At 38.1% G+C, this 27,975-nt stretch overlaps 1 protein-coding gene across 1 annotated transcript; it reads right to left on the reverse strand.

The window, feature by feature from the left end:
• Nucleotides 1-3,918: 3,918 nt before the first annotated feature.
• LOC149527971 (pre-mRNA-processing protein 40A-like) lies at nt 3,919-27,975 on the reverse strand. Its single transcript, XM_089810194.1, has 6 exons — nt 27,819-27,975; nt 4,794-4,886; nt 4,662-4,709; nt 4,457-4,573; nt 4,253-4,347; nt 3,919-4,106 (listed from the first exon to the last, which is right to left on the reverse strand). The coding sequence occupies exons 1-5, from the start codon at nt 27,831-27,833 to the stop codon at nt 4,261-4,263; spliced, it is 360 nt and encodes a 119-aa protein (XP_089666320.1). The 5' UTR covers nt 27,834-27,975; the 3' UTR covers nt 3,919-4,106; nt 4,253-4,260.

Below are 27,975 nucleotides of genomic sequence, written 5' to 3' on the forward strand. Positions count from 1 at the left end.
GTTTTGGTACTAGTTCTTATGGGGTACTTAATGGGTTCTTTGTGGGTCCTCCTGTAAAAGATCCACAAAGAGCTTGGGCACCCACGAAATACCAGAGGGCGGTAGGTTAGTCTATGCATGCATTTCTGATTTTTTCATCAGCATGCTCTTGTATCAGCTTTAGATAGTGTCTTGCAACAGTTTGGTAATATTATTCAAGTCAAAATTGGTCTATGTAATGCATTCAGTTTATGACAGGAGTGAACAGCATTCTACTTCAATTCATTTGAAGGTCAGGGATTGATTTTTTTATTTGTAGAACTGATAAAATTACTGTTGATAGATTTGTAAAAGCCAGCCCATAGTTATGTTTATTGATCATGTTCAGATTGATGTCAAGTTGTAATGCGTGTAAGCTAAAACTATATGAGTAATGCAATTATTTATTTATAATTTTGTTGGCCATTATGGATTTATGAGTATCACTCCTTTTTATATATGTAACTTCGATGATTGAACATATATACATACATATACAGACGAACCTGAATCCACAAGGGAGGGAAAAATTGTCGTACCCATGTACCCGAACCCCGTATCCGTACCAGAACCAGAATCCGAATCGGCAACTTAGCTTTCATATGATTGTGTTGGGAAGAGCATAACCACAAAATATCAAAAGAGCAAATCAAACAAGGTTTATTGGGTGTCCTTGTTTTGGCTCATTGGAGGTTGTAGTAGAAAATTAATTGTTTGTTGCGTTTTAGAAATGGCTAACATGTAATCTGATTTTGCTTAATATTTTGGTGTTTCTACTTGCAGCAAACAGGTGAAGATTTTTACTGCATACAGATCCTTCATGGTTGATCGCAGATCATTAAGAAGAGTTTGGGATCAATGAAACAAAAACAAAAGGCACCTAAACTAAGAGCAATCATCAAGGATAATAATGGATGGTGAAATAAGGAATTTGAGAAATAATTTTCAATAGCATCATGAGGTGAGATCGATCCTGAATGAAAAAAGATAATCTTATAACATTTGTAACTAATATGACATAAAAAGTGCATCGCCATGATGCAAAATAGAGTAGAAATGAACTAATTACTACAAAATTTGTTGGGGAATTAAGGATCTTTCTTGACCTATCCTTTAGTAAGCTTCATTATAACAAAAGAGGAAGGTCACTAAGTTAGGTTTCACAATCAAGGACATGATATAACACATAGAGATTACATATGAGATTATGCATATGGGCAGGCATGGTCTGAAACAGGGTCAGACAAAGTGGTAAAGCTTTAATTGGGTATATTAGATCAAAAAGGAAAATATTCCAGTCTTTTATAAATAAGGGAGAAATATGACTAAGTTGTTATGAGACCGTGGTTTTCGGCTTCCAAGGCTTACTTATATTTTTTAAATGGAAATATTGTGGAGGATTGTCTGGGCTTTTCAGCTGGGACTGGTTGATCAACTAGTACCTTCCTTTTGGTATGTCAATACTGAGAGAATATGTGTGTCTTGACGGTAGACTCTATTAGGGTCCTATAGCAATTTATGCATTAAGGATATCTTGACAGAGATTGTATACTAGAAGTTTATTTTTGACAATATGATACAGATTATGTTATTTTATTTCATCAAGTTTAAAATATATGATATTATAAACTGGCAGATTAAATCTAGTAGATTGTTTTGAAACCTAAATTTAGTACAACACCTTTGATAGTCTATTTGGAAGATGAAATTATCTCAGATTTTGTGTTGATATTACTATTTGACGCCTAACAAGTATTCTCGAGAAGTTTTTGTAATTGTAAGATGCTATGCAGGTAAGACAGCCCCTATGTTGATAAAGAAATATCCTTGTGGTACCAGTACGGATGGGACAATGTTTCAAATTGGCATTCCCTAAATATAAATCGGTTAGAGACAGTATTCTATTGGACATAAGATTGATGTCAAGGAGCTCAAATGGATTAGAGATGTTTTTGATTAATGCCAAAACAAGTTTTGAGGGACCCAAAACCCTATACAAAGATTAAATTGAATGATAAAGGATTAAGATTCCCCAATACAAACAACAAGAGCTTTAACTTCCTAGTAAAAAATCAGGCTCCAACCTGCTAGAGCATCAACTTAACAGAAGATGGCTACAACCTCCCAACACTACCACAATAATACATGGTTCAGGACTTCTTCAAAAAGAGTTAGAAGCACACAGCTACAGCAAAACATAACAAAGTTTTAGACTAGAGATACTCTAGTATTCCCAGCAAGAATGAACAGCTGCAAGACTTGACCAAAATTCTTCAATCATAGCAAGGATAGTTAAGACTCTGTCCATGCAAATTTTACACCCGTCAACACCTTTGTTCTAATGCACAGCTGCTTCCAAGATCATCTGAATACATCATTTGAAAACAGTATTACATATCCCACAGCCCTCACTGATATAGATACGACTTCATTTCACACACCACCTTGATAGCTAAAACATTTTCCCCTTGTTTTCAGTTTACAACTATATTCTATTTTCCCCTTGTTTTCAGTTTACAACTATATTCTAATACCTTAAGCACAATCAGTGCGTAGACCCACACTTTTTTCCTTCACACAAACAAATATCTGGTATCAACCCTGAAACAAACATACACAGTTCTCTTATATCACATATTGAATATTGTCATTATTCACTACCTTTTCAACTTCCTCTGCATATATTGATAATCGCTCAATCCTTTTTTTCTAAAAACATAGGAAACAAGACCAGTTCGCACAATCAGAAGATTCCTCACACACTCGGCAACACTTGTCCATTTCTTTCATCCATTGTGCAGTGGTTAGAAATTGCAAAGTTCATCAAGTGAATACATCTGTGCCAGCTCACCAGCCTGAAAGATGGTTACCTCTGCATGATTGGTTACCTCTGTTACAGTAAAGTGAACGACGATTACCTCTGCGTGAGCGGGAAACACTTATTCACATGCCATTTCTTTCAACATTCCAACACCCTCAGTCTTGGTCACACAGAATAATATCAGTTTTTTATGATTCTGGGCATTGCAATGAAAGCTCATCAAGATCGAGACGAAAATAAGTCAATACGGAAGTTATTTTTAACACAATATTTTGTACATAAAACGCACAGGTGTAGCATGGTATGCGATAAATCATTTGGCATGTTCTCCCAGCATTTTCAACGTCTCCTATCCCTTCGTTTCCTCCACTTGTTAAATACCACAAGCGAGCCATCAATCACATGTTTAGCATGTTACAAAGCGGTTGCAAGCATACACAGAATCTTCTATAGACTGCAGTAAAAATGACAGCCTTGTAATTATGAGGATTTGTTTGCAGACGGAGAGGTGTACAACCTATGTTGTTACTGATTAACCCGCACTTCATCAAACATGCCAGCACACACTACAGCCAGCATACACAGATTTATCACATAGAGCTCACACTACTTGTAATGTGGAAACACTATGTCATCAAGCGATCTCTGTCAACTAACCAGTCATATGCCAACACTACAAAGAGCTTGCACCTCCGAAGTTTAACAGGTAAGACAAACACAACAACCTCATCAAGGAAAAATACCAACAATCTAAATATAACCATCATCTCCTCTAAATCTTTCTCATCCATTGATTCTTCCAATAAATCTTGATCATTGTCTGATATCAAGTAAAGCCTATAAATCCAACCTTTATCCATCACATTAATTCTCCAAAGACATTAAGCTATCATTTATCATACTATCATTTGTGCGATTAAGGTTATGTTAATGTGAGAGTAACCCACATAAGTACATTTCAAGCAATTACCAAAGCATCTAGTAGAGCAATACTAAAGTAGCACCTCGTAGAGCAATACTATATTATGGTGAAGATTTTGTTATTTAATTGTTTTATTCAATTTAGTTGAATCTCAAGCTTTCTGGTAATGATTGATTGATTATGAATTGGGTATTATTGTTATTTATAGGTTTACAATTACAATTTCACCATCACTATCAGAATAAAAGTCTAAATATTTTACATTCCATGACAAATCTCAAAGCACAAAAGACACACTTTTCCTGCCTCCAGAGCATCTTTTATGTTTGATTTGTCCTCCTGGAACTGCCAAACATACATCAGATTCAAAGAGCTATTAAATCAAAGGAATCAAACATACATTTTATTGAGTAATAATAATTACAAACCTAATTGTAAAAGTGCAATTAACTTTTGCAATAAAATCACTGAGAAATATGCAACTTTCATACCTGCTTTTTCATCCCTTCTGCAACATCTTCAAACGATTTGGTGGTGAACCAGATGTATTTGAAGCCACAGCTAGATAAGCGGGATGGTCCTTGACCTACAACAAAACAGATCAAAGATTTTACCCAGAATGACAATGAAAAATGCCAAAACAAAGCATTAAATTTTTATTCAATCGTTCAAAACAAAATCCAAATGTTTAATACCTTTGCACAGTAATCAGGCCAGTGTGTATTAGCTGTAAGCAGGCCAGTTACTTTATGATCTTCCATTAATCTTCGAAATTCATCCCAATTTTTACGTTCTTTTTGGCGTAGTTGTTCCTGCATTTAAAAATGTTCAAGTCATTCAAACGTGGAAAAAATAAGACAGTGAAAACTATGGAAGTACAACTAATCTCATTCTAGACACCTTTTGAATCTTTTGTTCTTCTTCCTTCTCCAAATCACATATATACTCCTGCCATATCAAAAACCCATATTAATAGCTAAGCTAACAAAACAAACTGGCTAGAAAAATGAAGAACATGGAAATCAATGTCACCTGGAAAATCTCCAACCGGTCTGTTTTGTCCAGTTTCGAGCATCTCTCATCATTCTGCAGCCTATCTTGAACTTTTCTCCATTGAGTGTTGGCCTAAAAATTAGACATCAAACCACCAATCATTCTAATAAATCTTACAATTTAACAGTCATAAAACATTTTGAGACAAAGTTTAATGTGTGCACCTTAATGAAATCACAAGATTCCAAAAAGGCTCTATACTCAACAATATTCCTTCTTAACTCTTCTTGTGCCTTCTCCCGTTCCTGAATTCCTCACTAAATGTTATTTTTCATAACAAATGGTACCATACGTACATACTAATGAAGTTTCTTCATAGAGAGGTCATATCATGATAAAAGCAGTGTAACACGGGGACGCGTCCCCCCCCCAAAATTGGGCCGTTTCGGAGACGGGGACGTCCCTGGGACGGGGGGACGGCGTCTCAGCGTTTCGGGTGGCGCCACTTAGAGCGCCACCGCCGCCGGAGACGGCGAGACGTCTCCGAGACGGCTAGAGGTCTCCGAGACGGGGGAGACGTCTCCGAAACGGCTAGAGGTCTCCGAGTGTGGGGGTGCGGGGGGACGCCAAGGAGTCTCCATTGATTTGTCATTTTGATTTGGACTCTAGGAGACTTGTAGTTTTTGTTTGCATTATATACTTATTTTGATATCATGATTCATGGCACATGATACTTATTGTAATCATCTTTATGTCATGACTCATATGATCATTGATTACTATTAGATAGTAGAATCTAGATACTCATACTATTGATTTGAAGGCTGATATATAGAGTTTAGACTAATATTTATTATTTGCTGATGTTCAATGTTTAATGTTCATTGTTTGTTTCTCATTTGATCATGAATCATGATATTCCAGTTGATATGGTATATGCTATACCATATGTATAGTATATACACCCCTACTCCTTCCGCCACCCCCCCATCCCCCGCTGCCGTCCCCCCGCCGTCCCCCTGCCGTCCCCAAATCAAGGCCCCTCTGTCCCCCCGTCTCGGAAACTTGTCCCCCCGTCCCCCCGTCTCCCAGGGCGGTGTAACTATGGATAAAAGAGAAACCAACATCTGCAATGTCATACTGTGGTTCAGTTTCTCTAATTTTGCAGTGTTCAGACTTTCAAGAAAGCAATAGAGTTCTTCTATAGTGATAACTAAACCAAGGGAACAGAAACAGCATTCATATGTAGGAGCTAAAATGGATGCTCTTTTGTGAATAGCCTCCAGCTTTCTGCATATTTAACATTTGAATTGCATAACTCTGAATAGACCTGTTCCATTCTCATTAAAAGTCAAAATTTACTATATGCTTATGCATATTACCATGTTTTAACTTTTCAGTTTAGATAGAAGTAATTAGGTACTGCTGGGAAGTCTAAAAGAACAGATTTTCGCCCATGTCCCCTTTAGTTAAATGTCTCAACTTCCTGTACTCAGCACCATCGTGAATAACTTTGACATGAGATAATTAAAGATGTAATCCAATCAGCGAGGCCTATTTCACCCCTAGGCTTTGCCACAACTTCAAAACCAAAGGAGATTCAAATTTGAAAATATACATTTAAACACATAAAATGAGTTATCATACAAAAGTCAGGCAACTAGCAAACCAAGTGCCATAGTTAATCCCTGGTAACCTTTAAACATCTTCACAGGCACATGTGCTATAAATTAGCATGCATGCTACTATAAAATGTTATCTAACTCTGTTAAAATAATAATATATATATCTAAAATGTCTATGCCTTTTCGAAAACAGAATGTTGTGCATTGAGTTTGACTACAACCTGCTGCCTCTAACCAAGTAATATCATTAATAATAACACTTGAACAAGAGAATAGCCAAGACCAATGTTCTAGAACACTGGAAAGAAAAATGAATTCTCTGACAGCATATGCAGACATTATAAAGTCAACAGAGATCCCAAACAAAAGAATTTTGATTATGGTAGAGCTCGAGGCAATTGAAATCATCCCAAAAAAGGAAGCCTTTTATCTGGGGAAATTAGCAACAAGATATTAGGTAGGGCCTTCCATCATAGCTTAAAGACCTTCCCATCTAGTCGAGCACACCAGTGGGTATCTTCCCTGGTGATATCTACAGACGCAATATCATCGGGATTGAGGATCAGAGGTGAGAAAATGAAAGCATGGGCAACCAAGGGGAAAACATACAACTGTCTTACCGGGCCAAGATGGTCAGTTAGCAACTACTAGAAGATTGACCATCCTTCCTCTAGCTCTGCCACCCTACCTTAATCATTAGAGTGACTCATATGACTGCCCTCTGCACCAGGAGACGGAGTTCTAACCCAGGGCAATCCCCTACTATTCTAAGGGGGGAAGCACAGACATCATAGCCCAAAAAGAGTTCATTATAGAATCAACGACTAAATCGAGTTCAGTATAGAATGAATGCTATTAGCCCATCTTGGTATTCATATTATAGCTGAAAAAAAATGAATCCAGGACATGACAAGGAAGTGTGTACAGAGAGCACCCCACTCTCTTGCACAATACATAGGGAGACTGTCAGTGGGAATTTGACGAAAGTGACGGCTACTCCAAGTATGGACCCCCATTCCTAGGAAGGAAGTGAAGCCAGTGGTGCGTGGGTACTAGGATGGGTGGGATGGTAGTCCAGCTGCACATCAATCTAGTATTCCCACTTTTGTCATTCTGGGGTTATGAATTCTTTCCAGACAGTGGATGCTTCTGCCAACCGTTACACAATACAGAAGAACTAACTATTGTAAAAGAATGATTATCACAAAAAGCAAATACCATAGTTCTAGATACAAAACAATAATAAACGGATAAAAAGCCCACAATTGCATCTCAATCAAGATCCCAGTCCATGAATTCGTTCCTTTGACATGTCTTATATTCTAATAAGACATACATGAAAAACCATAAATAAGCTAATCCCACCATCAATGAAGCAAACTCTAAACTAGGAGGAAAACAACTTTTAACAGATCACTTAACCAATGGTATCCATATTTGGAGATTATTAGAAAAAACTTCATTTTTTTAAGACTCCATTGATTTGCATCTCTAACAAAGGTATGTTAGGGTACAAACAGAACCATAAAAGATATCTTAATTTGAGCAATCTTGCCAGGTTGATATGGCAGAATGAGAAGAATATGGCAAAACAGATATTCAACATGATACGGTAACTCTTAGTCTGCAAGATGGGCAGCATTACAGTAAGAATATTGTACTCTTCAATAAATTTTCAAAAGAAATAGAAGATAAAGCCAATTAAAAACACTAAATTTCTTCGGACCATTACGATGAATTAGCAAGCTTTGAATAGAAAACTCTGTTTCAAACTTTGTGTATCAATGTTTTAGATTGCACTGTAAAACAACAAAATCAATTCACAAACACTTCTAAAATGAGACCTGACTTTCGGTCAAATCTCTCTTTGACACTAACACACACCTTGACAAGGACAAGCAGTGCTGAAACAGTGCTGCCCCCATTAGTATTAAGAACCAACAGTTGAATGTTCTTAAATTGATGTCATTTGACAACATCTTTCATTGGTCAAGTAGGTATAACATGTCAGTTCTAGGCTTCCAACCACCAATAGTTTGTTGAAGTTTATAATGTACCATGCAAACTCTACTCTACAATTCCTTATTAAGAATCTACCGGACCGTCCAGTTCTATTCCCGAATTTAACCTAATATTCCCGAATTTAAATGATAAGTTTGAATAGAAAGCAGGGTAGCTAAAGTGTTTAGAATGGTAAAATATACAAAGCTCAAAATGCTTTCCAGTTTCATTGAATCAATATGCCAAACAAAAACTTAAAATCAAGATAAACATATTAGCAAATATATGCCAATTGTGTTTTGTAAATTTAAACCTACAAACAACCTTGCACTGCTATATAAAAAGTTAAAAACCAATGCCATAAAACTAGCAATACTTCAAAATAATTCCATTGTATTGCACACAAGATGTCAAGTATTCCTATTTTTTCCATTGCCTATGAAATTTGAAAGGCTCTAGCAACCTACTTTTACACTCCTAATTAATGTGAGTCCTCTTAGATCAAAGATCGTGTTGAACATGAATGAGACAAAGTGTTTTCCATGGTGGTCTGATGGTTTTGAAGGTGTTAATTTGAGCTTGGTGGGAGTGCCAAGGGCACCATCCCTAGCCCCACTCGAGCTGCTGCCCCTGGACCTCAGTCAAACCAAGTAATAGACTAAAGAAGAATCATGATCACAAAATCTGCAAAATGCATATGCCCTATTGCAAATCTCTAAACCTTCATAATCAAAGCCAAAGTCAAGGATTATCTTGTTTTATACAATGGACAGTGTGTTTAGTCTACAAGGACTGGTATAGGCAAAGTCGGCATGCTATATTCAATGTTCATTATACTGCTAAATACAAATTAAGTCATAGTTGGCAAGAAATACAATTTTCATAATGCAGAAATAGTAAAGTAGCCATGATTCATATTCAATAACCCATGCTCACAAGACACAAAGTTTACCAGCCGCCCCCTAAGAATTGGCCCAAAAGTACACCCATATTGGAAAACAAATGTTCATCCTTAATATTCTCGAGTACAAATGAGACTCATTTATATTCTCTAAGCCAAGAAAATAAATTTTCATCCTCGAACATCAAGATGTTGAACAAAACTGCTATAAAAATGACCACATAGCTTAACATTTAAACATACATAAAGGTAAGTGGTTAAAAAACTAGGTAGATTAAACACATAAAAATTTCTTATTAGCATCTTCTATATTATAGATTTGAATTGATGTTCTCAAATAGTTATTTTCTGTTCTGTTTTTCTTTCTAAAATACAGCAATCTGGCACTTATCAGATCAGCACAACCACCCATGACTTTTAAAGTAGTTGATGTTTATTTCTACACCTCACCCTCACAAAAATAGTTAGCTTAATTAACATTGGAAAACATTGGCCCAAAGTACAGCCATATTGGAAAACAGATGTTCATCCTCAAACATATTCTCAAGTACAAATGAGACTCATTTATATTCTCTAAGCCAAGAAAATAAATTTTCATGCTAGAACATCAAGATGTTGAACAAAACTGCTATAAAAACGACCACATAGCTTAACATTTAAACATACATAAAGGTAAGTGGTTAAAAAACAAGGTAGATTAAACACATAAAAATTTCTTATTAGCATCTTCTATATTATAGATTTGAATTGATGTTCTCAAATAGTTATTTTCTGTTAAGTTTTTCTTTCTAAAATACAGCAATCTGGTACTTATCAGATCAGCACAACCACCCATGACTTTTAAAGTAGTTGATGTTTATTTCGACACCTCACCCTCACAAAAATAGTTACGAAATGATACCTATCAAATACTAACAAAGTGTAATCAAAGTTCAGTATCCCTTGTCTGCATGCAACCAATTTTTCACATATCACAACAGTAACCAACATTTGACACAACAAAGTGTTAAAGTTGTAGCTTCAGTCGGATTGATTCGATCTAATATACATTATTGTTATTGGTAAATCATCATTTCCTATATATACTTATCCATGTTAAATTATATATATTGTTATACATATTATATAATAATATATTATATATATTGTTATACATATTATATAATAATATATTATATATATGGTTATTTATATTACTAATATATTAATATGTTAACTAGTGATGATTAACCGTAGAGACATGTTTCTTCATGAGACACGTCTCCTCTCTTATTTATAAGTCTTCATTTGCATTTGGAACACAATCAATATAATGGCAATTGTTAGTAGATTTGCAGCGACCCTAGAATTCAACATGGTATCAAAGCCTAGCTCCTTCTATGAAGCCTAACAGCTCGAAGGTAAATTAGAGAAAATGAAATAATCAATATACAATCCTTTCAAAGGAGGAGAAATCAAAACATTGTCATTCAATGATTAAGAGTGTAATTGGAGATCCAACATAGATCCTGATGTGCAGCAAAGAACAAGCCACAGGCTGTTGTTGAGTAGTAAATGGGGGTTGCGAGTGCTATGATGTGGGACAACCACCTAGCGTCGAAGAAGTACAGGCAGGGAGTTTGAAATGCTATGTGTGCTCAACACTAGAAGACACACCATTCGTAGATCCAGTCAGCATATGACTGTGCGTTAGGAATGGAGAGAATGTGGAAAAGAGGTTAACACGCTCTATTGAGACATGACAAGAATAATGGAGATTGCAATCTACAGAACTGAGCATCACTGAATAACTTCTTAACTTATATGGACATGAAAATATAACATTAAGGAACAACATAGCATACACTACCATGGAACATATATATTTGTGCACACAAATAAGAAGATATGCACAAAGATTAAGAGGAGCAAGAAAACTTTATAAGAATGAATGATAGGAGAGTCAGGAAGGGTTGCGAGCACGAGGAAGAATGACATTTGGAGTATCATTGACCACAGAGAAAGTGCGAGCAATAATATGCTTCAGGGTTCCGCCTTCGACTGAAATTCCTATCAAGCATCATTTTGCATCATCAATCTTCTATATTCATCTATAGTGCACTTTGGAACAATTAAGTTAAGATCATATCATTCGTCGATATACCGAGGTGGGCTCTGCTTAATCAACACTTAAACTTTTTTTTGGTGCAAGCACAAAGGAAGAGATATTAAATATGACCAAAGAGGAAAACCAGTCTGCATAAACAATTCCAAGACTAGACTTAAGACAATGGATTACTATGTGTTGTAGAGGAGAAGTGTTACAGTTTGGAGGAGGTGAAGAAGAGCCCACGACTCATCGATGGGAAGGATTTTACTGTCTTGCAACTTACATTCATGTGTCACATCCTTGACTGCGGTTTAAGCATGCAGGTGTCAGAGTGAATTGGAATGCACTTGTAAAATTGTGAAGTAATATTAATGATGTTGCAGTGTGGAGTTGTTTTGATGGGGTTGTGTGTTTTGTATGTAAATCATATCATGCCTAAAGCATTCATAAATTTGTTGTGAGGTTTTCACACATCGCCCCAAAATTTTGGGGACCCCCTTTTTAATCGCCTTTAGGGCCAGTGGAGAGGGTTAGATGTATTTTTCACCCGGTTTCAACTTGATTTTCCAGAGCTATCAGTTCTATCCTTAGGCCGAATAAGTTCAAAATTGATTTCAACTTGGCAGGATAAGATTGTGAATTTTGTACTTAGACGATTTCTTTTGAAAATTTGGATTTAATTGTAAATTTGAATGATTTTCAAATAAGGAAATTTTTCGTTAGACTTAGGTTCTTGGAAAATCTTATTTTTTTTGGTGAAATAGAATTTAATTTTGTAAGATGAAGTTAAATTGCAGAATCGATTTTTACTCTAGAGGCAATTTTATTTTTTGTCATAAAATTTTAATTATTTAGCAAAATCGATTTAGAGGAAAATTGCAAAAATTGGCTTTAATAGATTAAATTTGCCTTGAAAGCTTTTGGTATTTAATGAAATTGGTAAATTAATATTAAGAAATGGCTTTTGGTTAGCCAAAATTCAACTTCAAGGATGTATTAATTAGCAAACCCTCATTAAATAGAAATTTTTAGCATCCCCAAGGCACCATTCAATTTCGTTTTGCAATTTGTGGTTAATTAGTAAATTAAAAGTGCAATTTTCATTTTAGAAAATTAAAATTTTGGCAAAGTATTTAAAGTGGGCCACTAACTTAGCTTTAATTTTGGTTTTTTTTTCTCTATAGGACCAAGTCGGCCAGCCTGGGAGGAAGGTGAAAGCTGCTATAAAGGGAGTCCCCTCCCATTTCATTTTCATCAATTCATTTGCTCCTCATGCTTGGGCGAATTTGAAGCAAGGGCAGATTTCCAGACTTGGGCGAAATTGGTGGAAGGCAGTTTTTTGACGATTTTTGGGCAATTTCTCCATTGCCATTGTTGGGCGATTTGTCTAAGGGCCAGATTTTTTGCGTTTTTGGAGATTTTTGCTCCACTTTGTGGGCTGCGATTTGTGCCCTAGGTGGCAGATTTTACAGATTTTGCTCCTTCTTTGCTTGGGCGAATTTTGTGGAAGGGCAGATTTTTTTTCATGCTTAGCCGAATTTTGTGGGGGTCGAAATTTGTGGAAGACAAAATTCTGATTTTCTAGAGGGGCTGCAATTTTTATATCAGATTTGGGCAATTTTGTTGGGAGAAGAGATACATATGAAAGTTTGATTTTTGCATAGAAGGCAAGGGTTGGATAAGCTTAGAGGCTTTGTTTTCTAATTTGCAAAGGGATTTGTAATTCTTTGATGTCATATCCCGGGTTTCGAAAAGTTGCTGTAAGATTATTAGTTAAGGTGAAAGTCATTATCTAGAGTTGCAAGGAGTGCTTAAGCTGACATCCATTCTTTCGCTCTTTTCTAAGAATTGCACTACTTGGTTCTTCTTGCCTTTTGGTCCACCACTCTACCATCCCGTAATAGGGCGACGAGCATGGAGGATGATAGTGCAAGTAAGAATCCCAAGCGGGCAAACGCTAAGAAAGACAAAGAGGATATGACGCCCAAAACTTCCTTCTTCTTGAAAATGAAGAAAATAACCGATACTAATATCGCTACAGTGGACATGATACAGATGAGGGACAGACTAAAGGAAGGACAATCCCCCTTGGCAAAGAGGATATACAAGAGCGAAATTGTACATGTAGCAGCTTTTCCTCCTACTTTGCCTTGTCCGGAATTGATTATGGAGTGTGCATCCAGATTTGATCTAGACAGTAAATCCATCATTTTTGGCGAAGGGAAGAGAGTGTTGGCCAACATTGGCGAACAAGCAATTGAAGAGACATTTAATATTCCCCAAAGCAAGGGCATGACAGTTGTAATGGTGGATCAGGCGGCCAAATCATTTCAAGGTAACCAAGAGGCCTACTTCTCACATCTAAAGCGGAATTGGATACACGAAGGAAGGAAAGGAGTTAACAAATCAACAAGGCTTACAGTGGCAGATTTCAAGCCGAAATATGGCGATCTCATTGTTCTTCTCAGACGGATCATGGGCCTAGCTCAAGCTATGCAATTCGAAAACTGGATGTACTTCTTCATTGATGAAATTGAAAAGGGAAAAGGAAAATTTGATTGGGCTAGGATCATAAGTGAAAATTTAGAGTTGCAACTTAGAACAGTTCAAAACCAAAGGCAATTCTACTTGGGATCCTATCTGTTTTACTTAATTGCTAGATTGTATGAGAGTCCGGGACTTAGGGCCTTAGGAGAGATTGGTAATGGGCCGGGGCAATATTTGGTGCATGAATGCTATCCGCAGCTTCATTTGCACAATAACAAGGATTACAAGATGTTTTGCGATGCATTCACCATGAAGACAGTAAGGGTATTACAAGGGGCGCCTGCTAAGAGACTTTCATCGGAAGCAGAAGCAAGGATTAAGAAGTTTGGGAGTTGGTTCATCCAATTCTCGCAATTCACATACATTAGAGTGGCAGGAAGTACAGTTTGTCCCAAGAGGCTTCCAAGATACCCGCCCGACAAGGTAGTTTTGATGGAATTGGCTAGGCAGCTTGAGCACTATGATAGAGTAATGAGGAATGAGGGGAAAACAGGCGTTTCCTTCTCAATTATAATTGGCAATGATAGTTGCCCAAATCGGGCCACCTTTGAGGCTGCGAAAAAGGAATTGGAGTGGTATCATCTAGGATGGTACAGAGCAAGGCAAGGATTCGACCCTGTTGGTCTTATCAAGGCATCTCATGGAAGCGAATTTAAGCATGTTCCCACTATAGAGGACTTTTGGGCCAATGCAAAGGATGATTTTCACATGAGAAAGCTAGCTTTCTCGAGATTGTCGGTGAACATGATGAGAGATATCAGATGGAGAGGCCTTGATATTCCCGATCAATTGGAGGATGATCGTAGTGTGTTGAGAGAAGACTATGAGACAGTAGTTGGAACAGAGTTGAATCCAGTGGATTGGGACGATCATCAGGATCCTTCCTTGGAGGCAGTCACAAGGACAGTAGATTTGCATATCGAGTCGTGGTATAATGCCAAGTTGAGAAAGCTACAAAGACAAAAGGTTCTCCTTACTTATGAGATGATGAAACCGAAGGAAGGTCTAGTAGAATCAATCGGACAGAAGGGTGAAGGAAGTGGCCGGCAATCGGAGATAGTTAGAAATAGCAAGAAGAGGGCTTTGGAGGTAGAGAAAAGCCAAGAACGTTCGGAACCTCCAGCCAAGAGACAGCGGGCAGCGCCGTCAAGGGAGAGTATAACTAAGGCTAGAAGCCAAGAGGTCAATTCGAGTGATAAAGGGGCCGCAGTGGAGGTGAGCTCTGATTCGGAATCAAGTGGCTACAATGAAAGTACGGAGTACTCCCCTCTCTCGGAGAACCAGCAAGGAAATATGGTAGAAACTAGTAGAGAAGAAGATGGGCCGATTGATATTGAAGAGATAAGTCAGGCGTCTAAGGCCGTTGGTGATGCTTTGTTGGTCGAACCAAATCCGGATTTGGGGAGATGCACTACACCACTATGGTTAAGGCAAATGCTTATGCCGAGAGGCGAGGTGGTAATGGCTCACGCAGTTGATGATACTAATAGAAAAGGATGATAGCGAGAACCAAAAACAGATGGCAAATACGGTGGCAAGGGTAATCAGAAGCGACAGTGATGGTCACCGAAGGGTTCAGATTGCTATACCAACAGTCAATAAGGCAGCGGATGAGATTGCAGCCCAGGAGTACGAAATAGTAGAACATAATTTGGGAAGAAATACAGATGATATGGAATGTGAGGAGGTTCAGGAAGGCATAGCATCAATCAGAGAAAGATTGAGGAAGGCAAACGAAAGGATAGTAAAGTTGGAGGCCGAAAACAAATATTGGAGAGATTGCCAGCCAATCCAACAGCTGCATCAGGCAGCCCTTCCTCAAGACAGCGGGAGCAATTCAGAAGAGGTATCAGCTCAGTTACATGAAGGGGTTGGATCTATGATACAATCCAAGATGGGCGAAATTTCTTGCCCTCCTTCATCTCAACATTCCAGTCATTGGTGACAGTTAAAAACAAATTCAGATTATTTGAAGAGGAATGGAAGAATTTTCTTCCCATCAAGGATTTGGTTATTCCTAAGCTGCAGGCGTTCATTAGGCTACCGGAGGCATATTTGGAAAGAGCCCAGTTGGTTGATGAGAGAGGATTGAGCATAGTTGAATCTTGGTATGTCGCATTGACTACCAGATTCAGAACACTTGAAGAAATTCATGATGAGATTGCACAACACGGCCCAAGCGTCGACACTTCCATTTCGACCATGATGAGCGACGTTGGGGTGGCATTTAATTTTGAGGGTATTAGAGAGGAGGATGTCAGTGAGACAGGATTTGGATCGAGATTGGATGAGTTAGGAAAGGCTGCCGTCAAAAGGAAACATCTGAACACCCTTTCCTCACTCAATGCTTTTATTGGGTTTGCAAAGGAATATGAGAAGGATCACGAAAGGATACTACAAGCAGCAAACAGCGTGGCAAAGTCAGCAGAACTCCGAGTGAAGCACACACCTTGTCCTCTTATGGAAGAAGTTAACGAAATGCTAGCTAAGTTCATTGCCTTAGCTAAAAGAACAAAAGAAAAAGGAAGAATTATATTAGAAGATCATCTTATGTAAGCCCAAGTGGCAACTTTCTCTTTCTTCTAGAATAGGACAAGTGTTTGTTTCTGATTGGCCACCATTTTGGTGCCTTCTCATTGGTTGCCACTTTTGCACTTTTTTCATTGGTCCATTGATGAGGTGGCATCTTCTCATTGGCCGATGGGGTGGCAACCCTAATTAGAGTTTTTGGATCCAATCTGGATCGTCGATCTTGTTTTGATCTCTACCGTCCATTGTATTTTGGACCTCTATATAAGGCCATTGGCTCTCATTTGTAAAGGAGGGGGGGTTGGAGAAATTGTTGCGAAAATAATACCAAAGTGCTCTCTTTTTCATTGCATGTTGACTAAGAACATTGGGTGTTATTGCATGTTTTCTACTTCCACATAGTTAAATTTTCTTTTCAAGTTGAAGCAATTTCATTTCAAGTTGTTAGAGTAAGAGTAAAATAAAATGGATAGTTGCATGGTAGCTTTGGTAGATGTTTGATAGGGGTCAACACTAGGCCACTAGCATCCTAGCGGCTGGTTGGGAGGCTTTGTGTGGTGATCTAGTTTACTTTCCTTTGAAGCGTTGCGTCTATGGAGGTAGGGCCGCTGGTTAGCCTTCATTAGATTCGATCCCCGTCCATCTGCTAACCTTCCATTCTTAGGAGTAGGAGTAGTTGAGCAGCCAAATTTCATGCTTAGAAGAGGTTAGTTAGAGAAGTAAACCAAAACATCGGCATTCTCACCTTCCATCCCCATTCACCCTACATTGCCATCATCGCGCCATCAACATCATCTAGCATTCACACCGAACCACCATCTCCATTTTCTCACCAAGATCCAAATTTTTCTCAAACAAGAAAACGTAAGGCCGCCTACGTGATTACCAGCAAATCACATTGATAAAACTGAGCGAGTATCCAACGGTGTAAGGAACATTGGAGTTATACTCATGTCCCATGAGAGATAACTTTTCAAGAGAGGAATTGTGTATTTGATATTCTGTATCAAGCATCCAATTACTAATATGTTATGTAGTGACACAAAACTCGCATCAACAAAATTGTGGGTAGTCGATCAGTTAGAGGACTATAATCATGTCTGGTAAGGTCATGAAGATGACATTCACTGTATTATATGTATCTTCATGTAAATATCTCAGAATGATATTGTCAACGTAGTTATTTGAGATGTAACGATTCCATTAGGGAGAATATAGAATGGAATAGATCTAAAGCTAACGACTTAGAAGTGGATGCTATTGTGGCATATCTCTAATGGCATATCCTTTAGATACGTCATTGCATATGTATTGAGCATCATAAATTTTCCATATTAGCATTCGGATAAAAATAGCAGAACCTTGTACACTGTCAACACCCACCTTAAGACTTTTATCGTAAAAATATACCATCAACAACAAAGAGTGTGATAGTCAAAACAAATATTAAGAAAGGAGAAGTGAACGAAGATCTGCTGGAAATTCAGAAAAGAGACATACAAACTATTGAATATCAAATAAAATAATATAAATGAAGACAGAAATACCCATGATGAAATATGCAGCAGTGAAATAAATGACGAAGAAGAAGATAATCTACATGTGTATGGGAAATTGTAAAGAGAGTTATATTTGTATTGTAGATCTATTATTGTTATTACACAAATTAAAAGTGAGATCAGGAATTGAGAATTGTAAGAATTTGGTTAATTTCCTCGAAATATCAAGGAAGTCTAATAGGAGAGACCACAATATTAATTTTCTTCCTAGCATCCTCCCAGCACATGGTTAAGTAATATTCTCTATGATAATTCAATATTATGATTGGGGTCTGTTATGATGAGTCTTTGAAAGTGAAAGAAAATAGTGATATTATTGTGTGGATTAAGTAATATCTTGAGCAATCCCATGACCTCATTATATTTTGAGATACTGAAGGACTAGCATTGTGTTTTGATGTTCATTAGGAACACCTGTGTCATCTTTTCAAACTCACAAGAGCACCCACATCCATGTTCATGGGCATGAACACTCCTTGTAATGTTACTTGTGTTGTGATTTTACTTCTAAGGACAACAATTCGAAGAATTTGGGAGGAAGAGATTGGGCTTTTTATCGATGTACTTCATATTTTCCCACAAGGCATCTCCTTTCCAGCTCATCAGAATCTTCAAGACCACCAATGAGAAGGAATGAACTTCTATAAAGGGATGTGATCCTTTGGGAAGAGATGGGAAGTACTAAAAGACATGCTCGTTGGAAACATTTCATATCAAATAGAAAACATGTAATTTGCATTCTGCATCTTTGAATTTTGGCATCATTGTGCATAATTTATTTATTCATCCTTAAGGAATCTGCTCTGTCATTTGGTGCAAATGCATATTAGCAAATCAGAGACGACGTCTTAGAATTGCAGAGACCAAGGATGAAATGATGACAGACACAATTCCTTTTGGAACATTGGACGATGTATTCTTTCTAAGATAAATTCAGTTTTGTGGGAGTGACATCTTCTATTTGTGGCATTCATTAAGGGATTCCCAGTGCATATCTTGATGCTCATTAGACACTTGCTTTAACATTATGCTCTTGTTTGTTTCCTTGATCCCCACGGATGTTTCCTTGCTAAGAAGAAAAGAAAGAAGTCTTCCATACTTGAATATGATGCAAAATTATTCGACGATATAGGAATGGGAATTTCACATTGTGGGGAGGAAAGGATAAACAATGTTCCATTCCCACTCGAACCATCTTTAGAAGGGAAATGTAAGAGAAGGGACATCTTCAAAGTTTCAAATCTGAATCATCTCTTGGGCAACTTGTATTAATGATGGTGATGTATAGATAAGTATTTGTTATTCTTAAGTATTACATTTATCTACTCATTATAGTCTATCTATCATTTGCAGTTTTATATGTACTATATGAGTTATTTTTCCTTGATCTTTTCCTTTGTATCTAAAGTTGATTTTGTAGGAAAAAAAGAATGGCACATTAGGCATCTTATGACAATGATGCAAGAGCATCCAGAGGTATAAGGGCAATCCTGTGTCACCAAAAAAAAAAATGTACTTAGACTTAGTTTTTGTTTCATGTGTTTTCATTTTTGGACACCCATTTGGGTCAAATAAAGGTTCCAACTCTCACAGTTCCACTATCAGTGTGCTAGTAAATCCCGAAAACATAGGAGTATGTAATTGGGCCATCATTTTGGTGAACTAGGAGGTGTAAATTGGCCAGATGAATGTAATTGTGATTTAGAGCATTCCAGAAAAAGAATCAGGTCAAAAGGCCCCACGGTTTGAAAGTTATTGCAGTTTTTCGGGTTGTGGAGACCTCCTAAGAATGCTTCAAAGTCAGGTTAGGGGCATTAAATGACCTCAAAAAAGGCCGAAAAATGGGGGACAAGCAAAGCTGTCCATAGGGCTATAGAGCGCTTCGAGAGCTTTCCGAAAATGTAAACGGTTCATCAATCGGAGCTACGGTTCAAAAGTTATGCCTCCCGGAAGTTCGGTTACCGTTTCTGGATTCTTCTAGAATTGTGTCAACTTCTAACGCAGCTTTTGGAACCTTCTATTTGGTCGTTGGATACCTACTAGCACTTTCTAGAATGTACTCCTAGTCCTTAACCCTCCGGGGTCTATTTAAGGAGATTTTTGGCATTGTAAAAGGCAATTCGGAGTGGAGTTTGAGAGGAGGTACTAAAAGGAGAAATTATCTCTACATTTATGCTATTGTAAGCCCTTAGGGCATGTTTTGAAGTTTATTTTCTCTGTACTAAATGTACTAGCTTATTTTTCAGTTAATACAATTTTCTTTTTCTGTTGTGTCCATTCTGTTCTTTGGTTGTGTCCCCATCAAGTGGTATTAGAGCTGGTTTTCCTGAGTGTGTAGACAGAGCGCCAACTGTGAGGCAGTTTGCACCAGGACTGTATGGTTGTGGGTTTGAGTTAAGAAGATGCCTCCACGAAGAGAGTGTGGCGGAAGGGCCAGAGCTATTAATCCTGAGGAGGTTAGAGTCCTCCAAAGGCAGGTACAAGCATTGTAGGAGGAGCTCCGTAGAGGAGCAACTGTGGCCACAGGTGATGAAAGTGAAGATGACAACGAAGAAGATGAAATGGGACCAGAAGGGGAATTTGACGAGGAAGTTCTGGATCATGCAAAGGAAAGGCTTTTTAGGGCCATTACTAAGTTTGGGAAAAGACCCACAATTGAAGTGGGTGTATTTTCAGGAAATCTGAAACCAGATGAGTTGATCGATTGGATCAATGAACTGGAAGAATACTTTGAGTATGAGGATATCAGGGACCCAGATAGGGTTAAGTTTGCAAAGGCCAAACTGAAAAGCCATGCCAAAATCTGGTGGCAAGAGGTCCAATTGGAAAGAAACAGAAGAGGAAAGGAGAAGATCACAAGATGGGATCGCATGGTGGACAAATTGAAGAAGCAGTTCATTCCTGTGGACTACGAGCTTGATTTGTTTAAGAAGATGCATGGGTTAAAGCAAGCAGGAAGATCAGTCCAAGAATATACAGAGGAATTTTACCGACTCTTGATTAGAGCGGAGCATGCAGAAGCAAATAAGGAGAAGGTTACTCGTTATATCAGTGGGTTGCGACCTAGCATTCACGAGGAATTAAGTCTGGTAAGAATGACCAGTGTTGAAGAGGCATACCAGTTTGCCCTACGAGTTGAAGAGAAGCTGAATAAAAGGTTTGAAGGAAGACAAAGAGGGCGCGGTCAAGGAGGAAGGGGAAGCTGTAGATCATATGAAGGCCGCAATAAAACCCAAAAGAAAAATGAAGATGTGGGTACTAGCAGGAACCAGAGGAATTAGGGTTTCAACCGCTCCCATGATCAAGACTTTGGAAATTAGAGAGGAAGAGGTAGAGGACGTGGACAAGGAAGAGGAGGCTTTCGTGGTACCTGTTTCCATTACAATGAAGAAGGTCATCTTGCCTTTGAATGCCCTCAACGACAAGGAAGGACAGATAGGAGAGCTGAGGGCCAAGCTAGGGTTGCTCATGTGGATGAGGATGCACAATCATCACATTCAGAGGATGCAGAAAGAGGAGAGACCTTGGTAAATGAAAGAGTCCTACTAAGTGGTGAGATTGAACCAGGACAACGGAGGAGTTTGTTCCATACCAGATGCAAGTGTGAGGATAAATGTTGTGACGTGATCATTGATGGTGGTAGCACTGATAACTTGGTATCAGAAGAGATGGTCTCTAAGATGAAGCTCAAGAGGGAGAAACATCCCCAACCCTATCGGATTGCTTGGGTAAAAGATGATCATAAGGTCCTGGTAAGTGAACAATGTTTAGTGAAATTCAAAATTGGGAGTTACCATGATGAAGTTCTCTGTGATGTTATTTCGATGGATGTTTGCCATCTATTGTTGGGTAGGCCATGGCAGTTTGATAGACATGCAGTACATGATGGACATGCAAACACATACTCTCTGACAAAGGATGGAGTTCGCCACAAATTGAAGCCCATGAAAAAGGAAGGTGAAAAGGTATGTAGCAGTGCTAGGATTTGTCTTGTTGATGAAAGGAAGTTTTTAGATGGCATGAAACATCAGCATATGTGCTATGCTTTGATTCCTAGGATAGATAAAGAAGGTAGTAGTGAAATACCACTTGAAGTTTCAGATTTACTAGGGGAATTTGGAGATATTATCTCTGATAATGTTCCAGATGGATTGCCACCAATAAGGCAAATCAGTCATCAGATAGATCTGATTCCAGGAGCTAGTTTGCCTAACAAGGTTGCTCACAGGATGACTCTGACTGAAACAGAGGAGCTAAATAGACAAGTTCAGGAGCTGTTGAGGAAGGGCTTGATTTGAGAGAGCCTGAGTCCATGTGCAGTACCTCCAATACTCACACCAAAGAAGGATGGAGAGTGGAGGATGTGTACAGATTCTCAAGCTATAAATAGGATAACGATCAAGTACCGATTTCCTTTGCCAAGGATGGATGATCTTATGGACTGCTTGAGTGGAGCTCAGTACTTCACAAATATAGATCTCAAGAGTGGCTATCATCAGATACGGATTCGAGAAGGAGATGAGTGGAAAACAGCCTTCAAGACCAAGGAGGGTCTTTATGAGTGGTTAGTCATGCCCTTTGGATTAACGAATGCTCCAAGCACCTTCATGCAGCTCATGAATGAGGTACTTAAGAAGTTCTTGGGAAAATTTGTTATTGTCTATTTGGATGATATTTTAATTTTCAGCAAGACTTTGGAAGAACATTTACTGCATATTCGTAGTGTCCTTGAAAGGCTAAGGGAAGAGAAACTATTAATTAATCTGAAGAAGTGTATCTTTGCAAAAAGGGAGTTAGTCTATTTGGGGTTTGTTATATCACCCGAAGGTCTCAAAATGGATCCAAAGAATGTAAAAGCCATCTTGGAATGGCCTACTCCAAGGTCTGCTACTGAGGTAAGATCATTTCATGGCCTGGTTAGTTTTTACAGGAAGTTTATTAAGAATTTCAGTGGCATATGTGCACCCCTAACTGATACAATAAGAGGGGATAGAAAAGAGTTCAAATGGACTGCAGCAGCTGCGAGAAGTTTTGAATTTCTGAAGAAGAAGGTGACAGAATAGCCCGTGTTGGCACTTCCAGATTTTAGAAATGTGTTCCAGGTGGATTGTGATGCTAGTGGCAGCGCTATTGGGGTTGTATTAAGCCAAGAAGGTAAGCCTATTGCATATTTTAGTGAAAAATTGAATGATGCAAAGAAGAAGTATTCTGTTTATGATCAAGAGTTCTATGCAATAGTTCAGGCCTTAAAGAAATAGAGGCATTATTTATTGCCAAAGGAATTTGTTTTGTATACTGATCATCAGACATTACAGTACCTAAATAGCCAAGGTAAATTGAATCAAAGGCATATGAAGTGGGTACAGTTCTTGCAGAGTTATACATTTGTGTTGAAGCATTGAAGTAGAAAATCTAACAGGGTTGCAGATGCACTAAGTAGGAGACAGTTGTTGATTACAGTAATGCAGGTTGAAGTAGTTGGATTTGATGAACTCAAGAATTGTACCCCGAGGATCCTGATTTAGCTGAAGCATGGAAAGCTTGTAAAGAACCTGTTGCTGTAGATAGAACCAAGTGGTTAGACTATTTGATTCAGGATGACATGTTGTTCAAGGGTAGTCAATTGTGCATTCCAAGGAGTTCCATGAGGGAAAATCTGATTAAGGAGAAACACAGTGGAGGGATGGCAAGACATTTTGGTCGAGATAAGACCATTGCCATTCTGATAGAACATTATTTTTGGCCTCAAATGTCACAGGATGTGAAAAGGTTTGTACAGAGTTGTCAAGTTTGTCAAGTTGCTAAGGGATTTAGCCACAATACTGGACTATATCAGCCATTGCCTGTTCCATCAAAGCCATGGGAGGACATAAGTATGGATTTTGTTCTTGGATTGCCGAGGACACAAAGGGGTAATGACTCAGTATTTGTGGTGGTTGATAGGTTCTCCAAAATGGCACATTTCATTCCATGCCACAAAACTCATGATGCTGTCCATATTACGGACTTGTTTTTCAAAGAGGTGGTAAGACTACATGGTCTTCCAAGGTGTATAGTTTCGGATAGAGATACTAAATTTGTGGGGTATTTCTAGAGGACATTGCGGAAAAAGTTAAAAACCGACTTGAAATTCAGTTCCACACATCACCCGCAGACTGATGGCCAAACAGAAGTGGTAAATAGAAGTTTGGGCAATTTGCTGAGATGTTTAGTTGGGGATAAGCCCAAGGGATGGGATTTGATTCTACCACAAGCAGAGTTTTCTTACAATAACTCTATAAATAGGAGTACTTGAAAATCTCCATTCCAAATTGTATATGGGAATAGCCCAAGGACTGCACCAGAATTGAGGAAGATAGAGCAACGGGAGAGGACAAGTGCTGAAGCGGAAGAATTTGCTGAACATATCAAGCGTCTACATGAGGGGGTTCAGGCACACATTACTAAGATGAATCAAGAGTATAAAGCTAGGGCTGATCAAAGGAGAAGACATAAGGAATTCCAAGTAGGGGATCTAGTCATGGTGCACTTACGAAAAGAAAGATTTCCAACCGGTACTTACAACAAGCTGAAAATGAAGAAATTTGGCCCCTACAAAATTTTGAAGAAACATGACTCAGGAAATGCATATGAGGTGGAGCTGCCAGATGGTATTCACATTTCTCCCATTTTCAACATTGCAGATTTAACAGAGTATTATGATGATGGTGCAGATGAGGAGCTGGTGTTAGAGCCATGTTCGATTCCTGCTTCTAAGAAGGAGTAGATAGAAGACATTCTAGATCATCATGTGGGTAGGAGTACCAGAAACAGGCAGTATGAAGAGTATTTGGTCAAATGGAAAGAACGACCGATCGAGGACTCAACTTAGATTTCAGCAGCTAAGGTTTCCCATTTGGGATTTTCTCTACCATTCATAAAGTGACAGGGTCACTTTTCAATCTACCCTGGGTGTCTGATGCAGGAGCATCCAGAGGTATAAGGGCAATCTTGTGTCACCCAAAAAAAAATGTACTTAGACTTAGTTTCTGTTTCATGTGTTTTCATTTTTGGACACCCATTTGGGTCAAATAAAGGTTCCAACTCTCACAGTTCCACTATCAGTGTTCTAGTAAATCTTGAAAAAATAGGAGTATGTAATTGGGCCATCATTTTGGTGAACTAGGAGGTGTAAATTGGCCAGATGAATGTAATTGTGATTTAGAGCATTCCAGAAAAAGAATCAGGTCAAAAGGCCACACGGTTTGAAAGTTATTGCAGTTTTTCGGGTTGTGGAGACCTCCTAAGAATGCTTCAAAGTCAGGTTAGGGGCATTAAATGACCTCGAAAAGGGCCGAACAATGGAGGAGGAGCGAAGCTATCAATTGGGCTATAGAGCGCTTCGAGAGCTTTCCGAAAATGTAAACGGTTCGTCAATCGGAGCTACGGTTCAAAAGTTATGCCTCTCGGAAGTTCGGTTACCGTTTCTGAATTCTTCTAAAATTGCGTCGACTTCTAACACAGCTTCTGGAACCTTCTATTTGGTCGGTGGATGCCTACTAGCACTTTCTAGAATGCACTCCTAGTCCTTAACCCTCCGGGGTCTATTTAAGGAGATTTCCGGCATTGTAAAAGGCAGTTCGGAGTGGAGTTTGAGAGGAGGTACTAAAAGGAGAAATTATCTCTACATTTATGCTATTGTAAGCCCTTAGGGCATGTTTTGAAGTTTATTTTCTCTGTACTGAATGTACTAGCTTATTTTTCAGTTAATACAATTTCCTTTTTCTGTTGTGTCCATTATGTTCTTTGGTTGTGTCCCCATCAGACAATAGCTTCAAAGAAGTTGTGATGAGGCTGGATAAAGTGAGGCTCTTGAAGCAAATATCTTTGATGATTGAGATTATGAGTATCCTTCTACATTAAGAGGGAGTATGACACTTGCAACGCAGGAGTTTAGAAGATTGATACTCAGAGGGAGTCTAGAAATACATGTGTGTGACTGCATGATTTTGATGGGTCTACACTTGTGTGCATCATGAGGAAGTATTGACTTATCACTAGAAAGTCGAAAGATCGATATCAGATTCAGAGTGAGTCCGACAGGTATCCTTGGGGGAAGAGAGTCTCTAAGGGAGTAACTAGAGGACCTGACTTCCTTGGAGCATTGTCAAAGGGAGAATTTTGAACTGCAATTCTTTGTAAATGATATCTTCTCTATGAGGAGAAGTTCTAAGTGAGATTCCTTGTAATGCATTCTTCTCTGTGAGAGAGAATTGAGGTGAAGGCCTTTGTACCACCCTCTGACTTGGTTCATGGTGGTTACTATTTCGCATATGATATGTAATGAAAGGTGAAGATCTTTCATGTGCGTAAGGTCACTATTGTAAGGTGACAACCTTATCAATAGTTTCACCTATCTCCTAGATACACTACATTAACTTGTGGCACCTAAATGTGTTGGAGGTCTAGGAGCAAGTGTTATCATTGTTCTTTGGGCCGGATTTTGCTGGACACCGTGATAACCAACTCATCATGGTTCTTTGGGCCAGATTTTGTCAGACACCATGATAATCAACTCATCATCATTCTTTGGGCCGGATTTTGCCGGACACCATGATAACCAACTTTTTATGGCTATTGGGCCGAATCTTGCCAGACACCATGACATAGTTACTATTATAGACCACACTTAAGGTGGTGTTTAGGCTTATATTAAAGTTACGGAAATTGTTTCAATTGTGTGTTATGAAAGGTGAGAAATTTAGCCTCATAGTGAATTGAATATCATACTGAGATGATATCTCTTTATATACTTGAGGGCATAATGTGTTCTACAAATCCTCCCTAGCTAAGAGGGAGTGTTAAAGTTGTAGCTTTAGTCAGATTGATTCGATCTGATATACATTATTGTTATTGGTAAATCATCATTTCCTATATATACTTATCTGTGTTAAATAATATATATATATAGTTATTTATATTACTAATATATTAAAATGTTACCTAGTGATGATTAACCGTAGAGACATGAGACATGTCGTCTCATGTCTCCTCCTTTCTTATTTATAATCCTTCATTTGTATTTGGAACACAATCAATATAATGGCAATTGTTAGTACATTTGCAGTGATCCTAGAATTCAACACAAAGTAACATTGTCATAAATTTTATATAAAACATTCAACTTCGAAACGCATACAACTTACCATATTCAAGCTCATGCCAACCCCATTTGGATTTGACAAATTCTTTCAACGGCATACTAACAATAGTGGCCTTATCATCTACACCAGAAGGAAGAATTTGCAGACGAAGCTAAAATAAAACGATATTAATTCAAATAGGTTCTTTTCATTCTTTCCAAAAATATGACGTCAGTATCCCTAGCAAATTTTTACTTCCAGTCTTCCCTTTATCTCTTCAACTTCAGACTTGTAATGTGACCTAGATTTTCTGACAGAAAAAAATATCTGGCACATTTTGGAAGTTCTAAACATAAATTTTCCTCCCTGGGTTTATTTTATAATTGCTTAAAATTTTCTTTTTAAATTCTAAATTGTTTTTAAAGAGATACGGTACAGGTGTAAGTCATGACAGATTATTGACTATCCATTTGAAGCCCTCAGTAGGAAATTCCTATGTACAATGCATTATTTATGTATAAAGAGGGCTCAGATTCTCTGTAGTTATGAAAGTGGCAATATATATTCAAATTATTTTGTTCAAAGTAAATGACCAAATCCTTCATAATAATAATGGTGCAATATGAATACCAGGAATAGCCCAGCTTCAGAAAACAAGAAAGAAAACATCCCACAACGTAGAGGTACAGACCTGTCTAGCGATCATATTGTGCTGATGAAGATGGCTACTGATGCTGCTGCAACACCTGGAGACCGTGATGCAAAAGCTACTTCATTAAGCAAGAACAATTTACCCTTACTGTTTCATATTTAAGCTTTGGGTACACACATTAGATGACTTTCATTTA

This window comes from Cupressus sempervirens, chromosome 11 (genome assembly GCF_028749045.1).
Source record: "Cupressus sempervirens isolate cs-2001-9-10 chromosome 11, ASM2874904v1, whole genome shotgun sequence".
Lineage (NCBI taxonomy): Eukaryota > Viridiplantae > Streptophyta > Pinopsida > Cupressales > Cupressaceae > Cupressus > Cupressus sempervirens.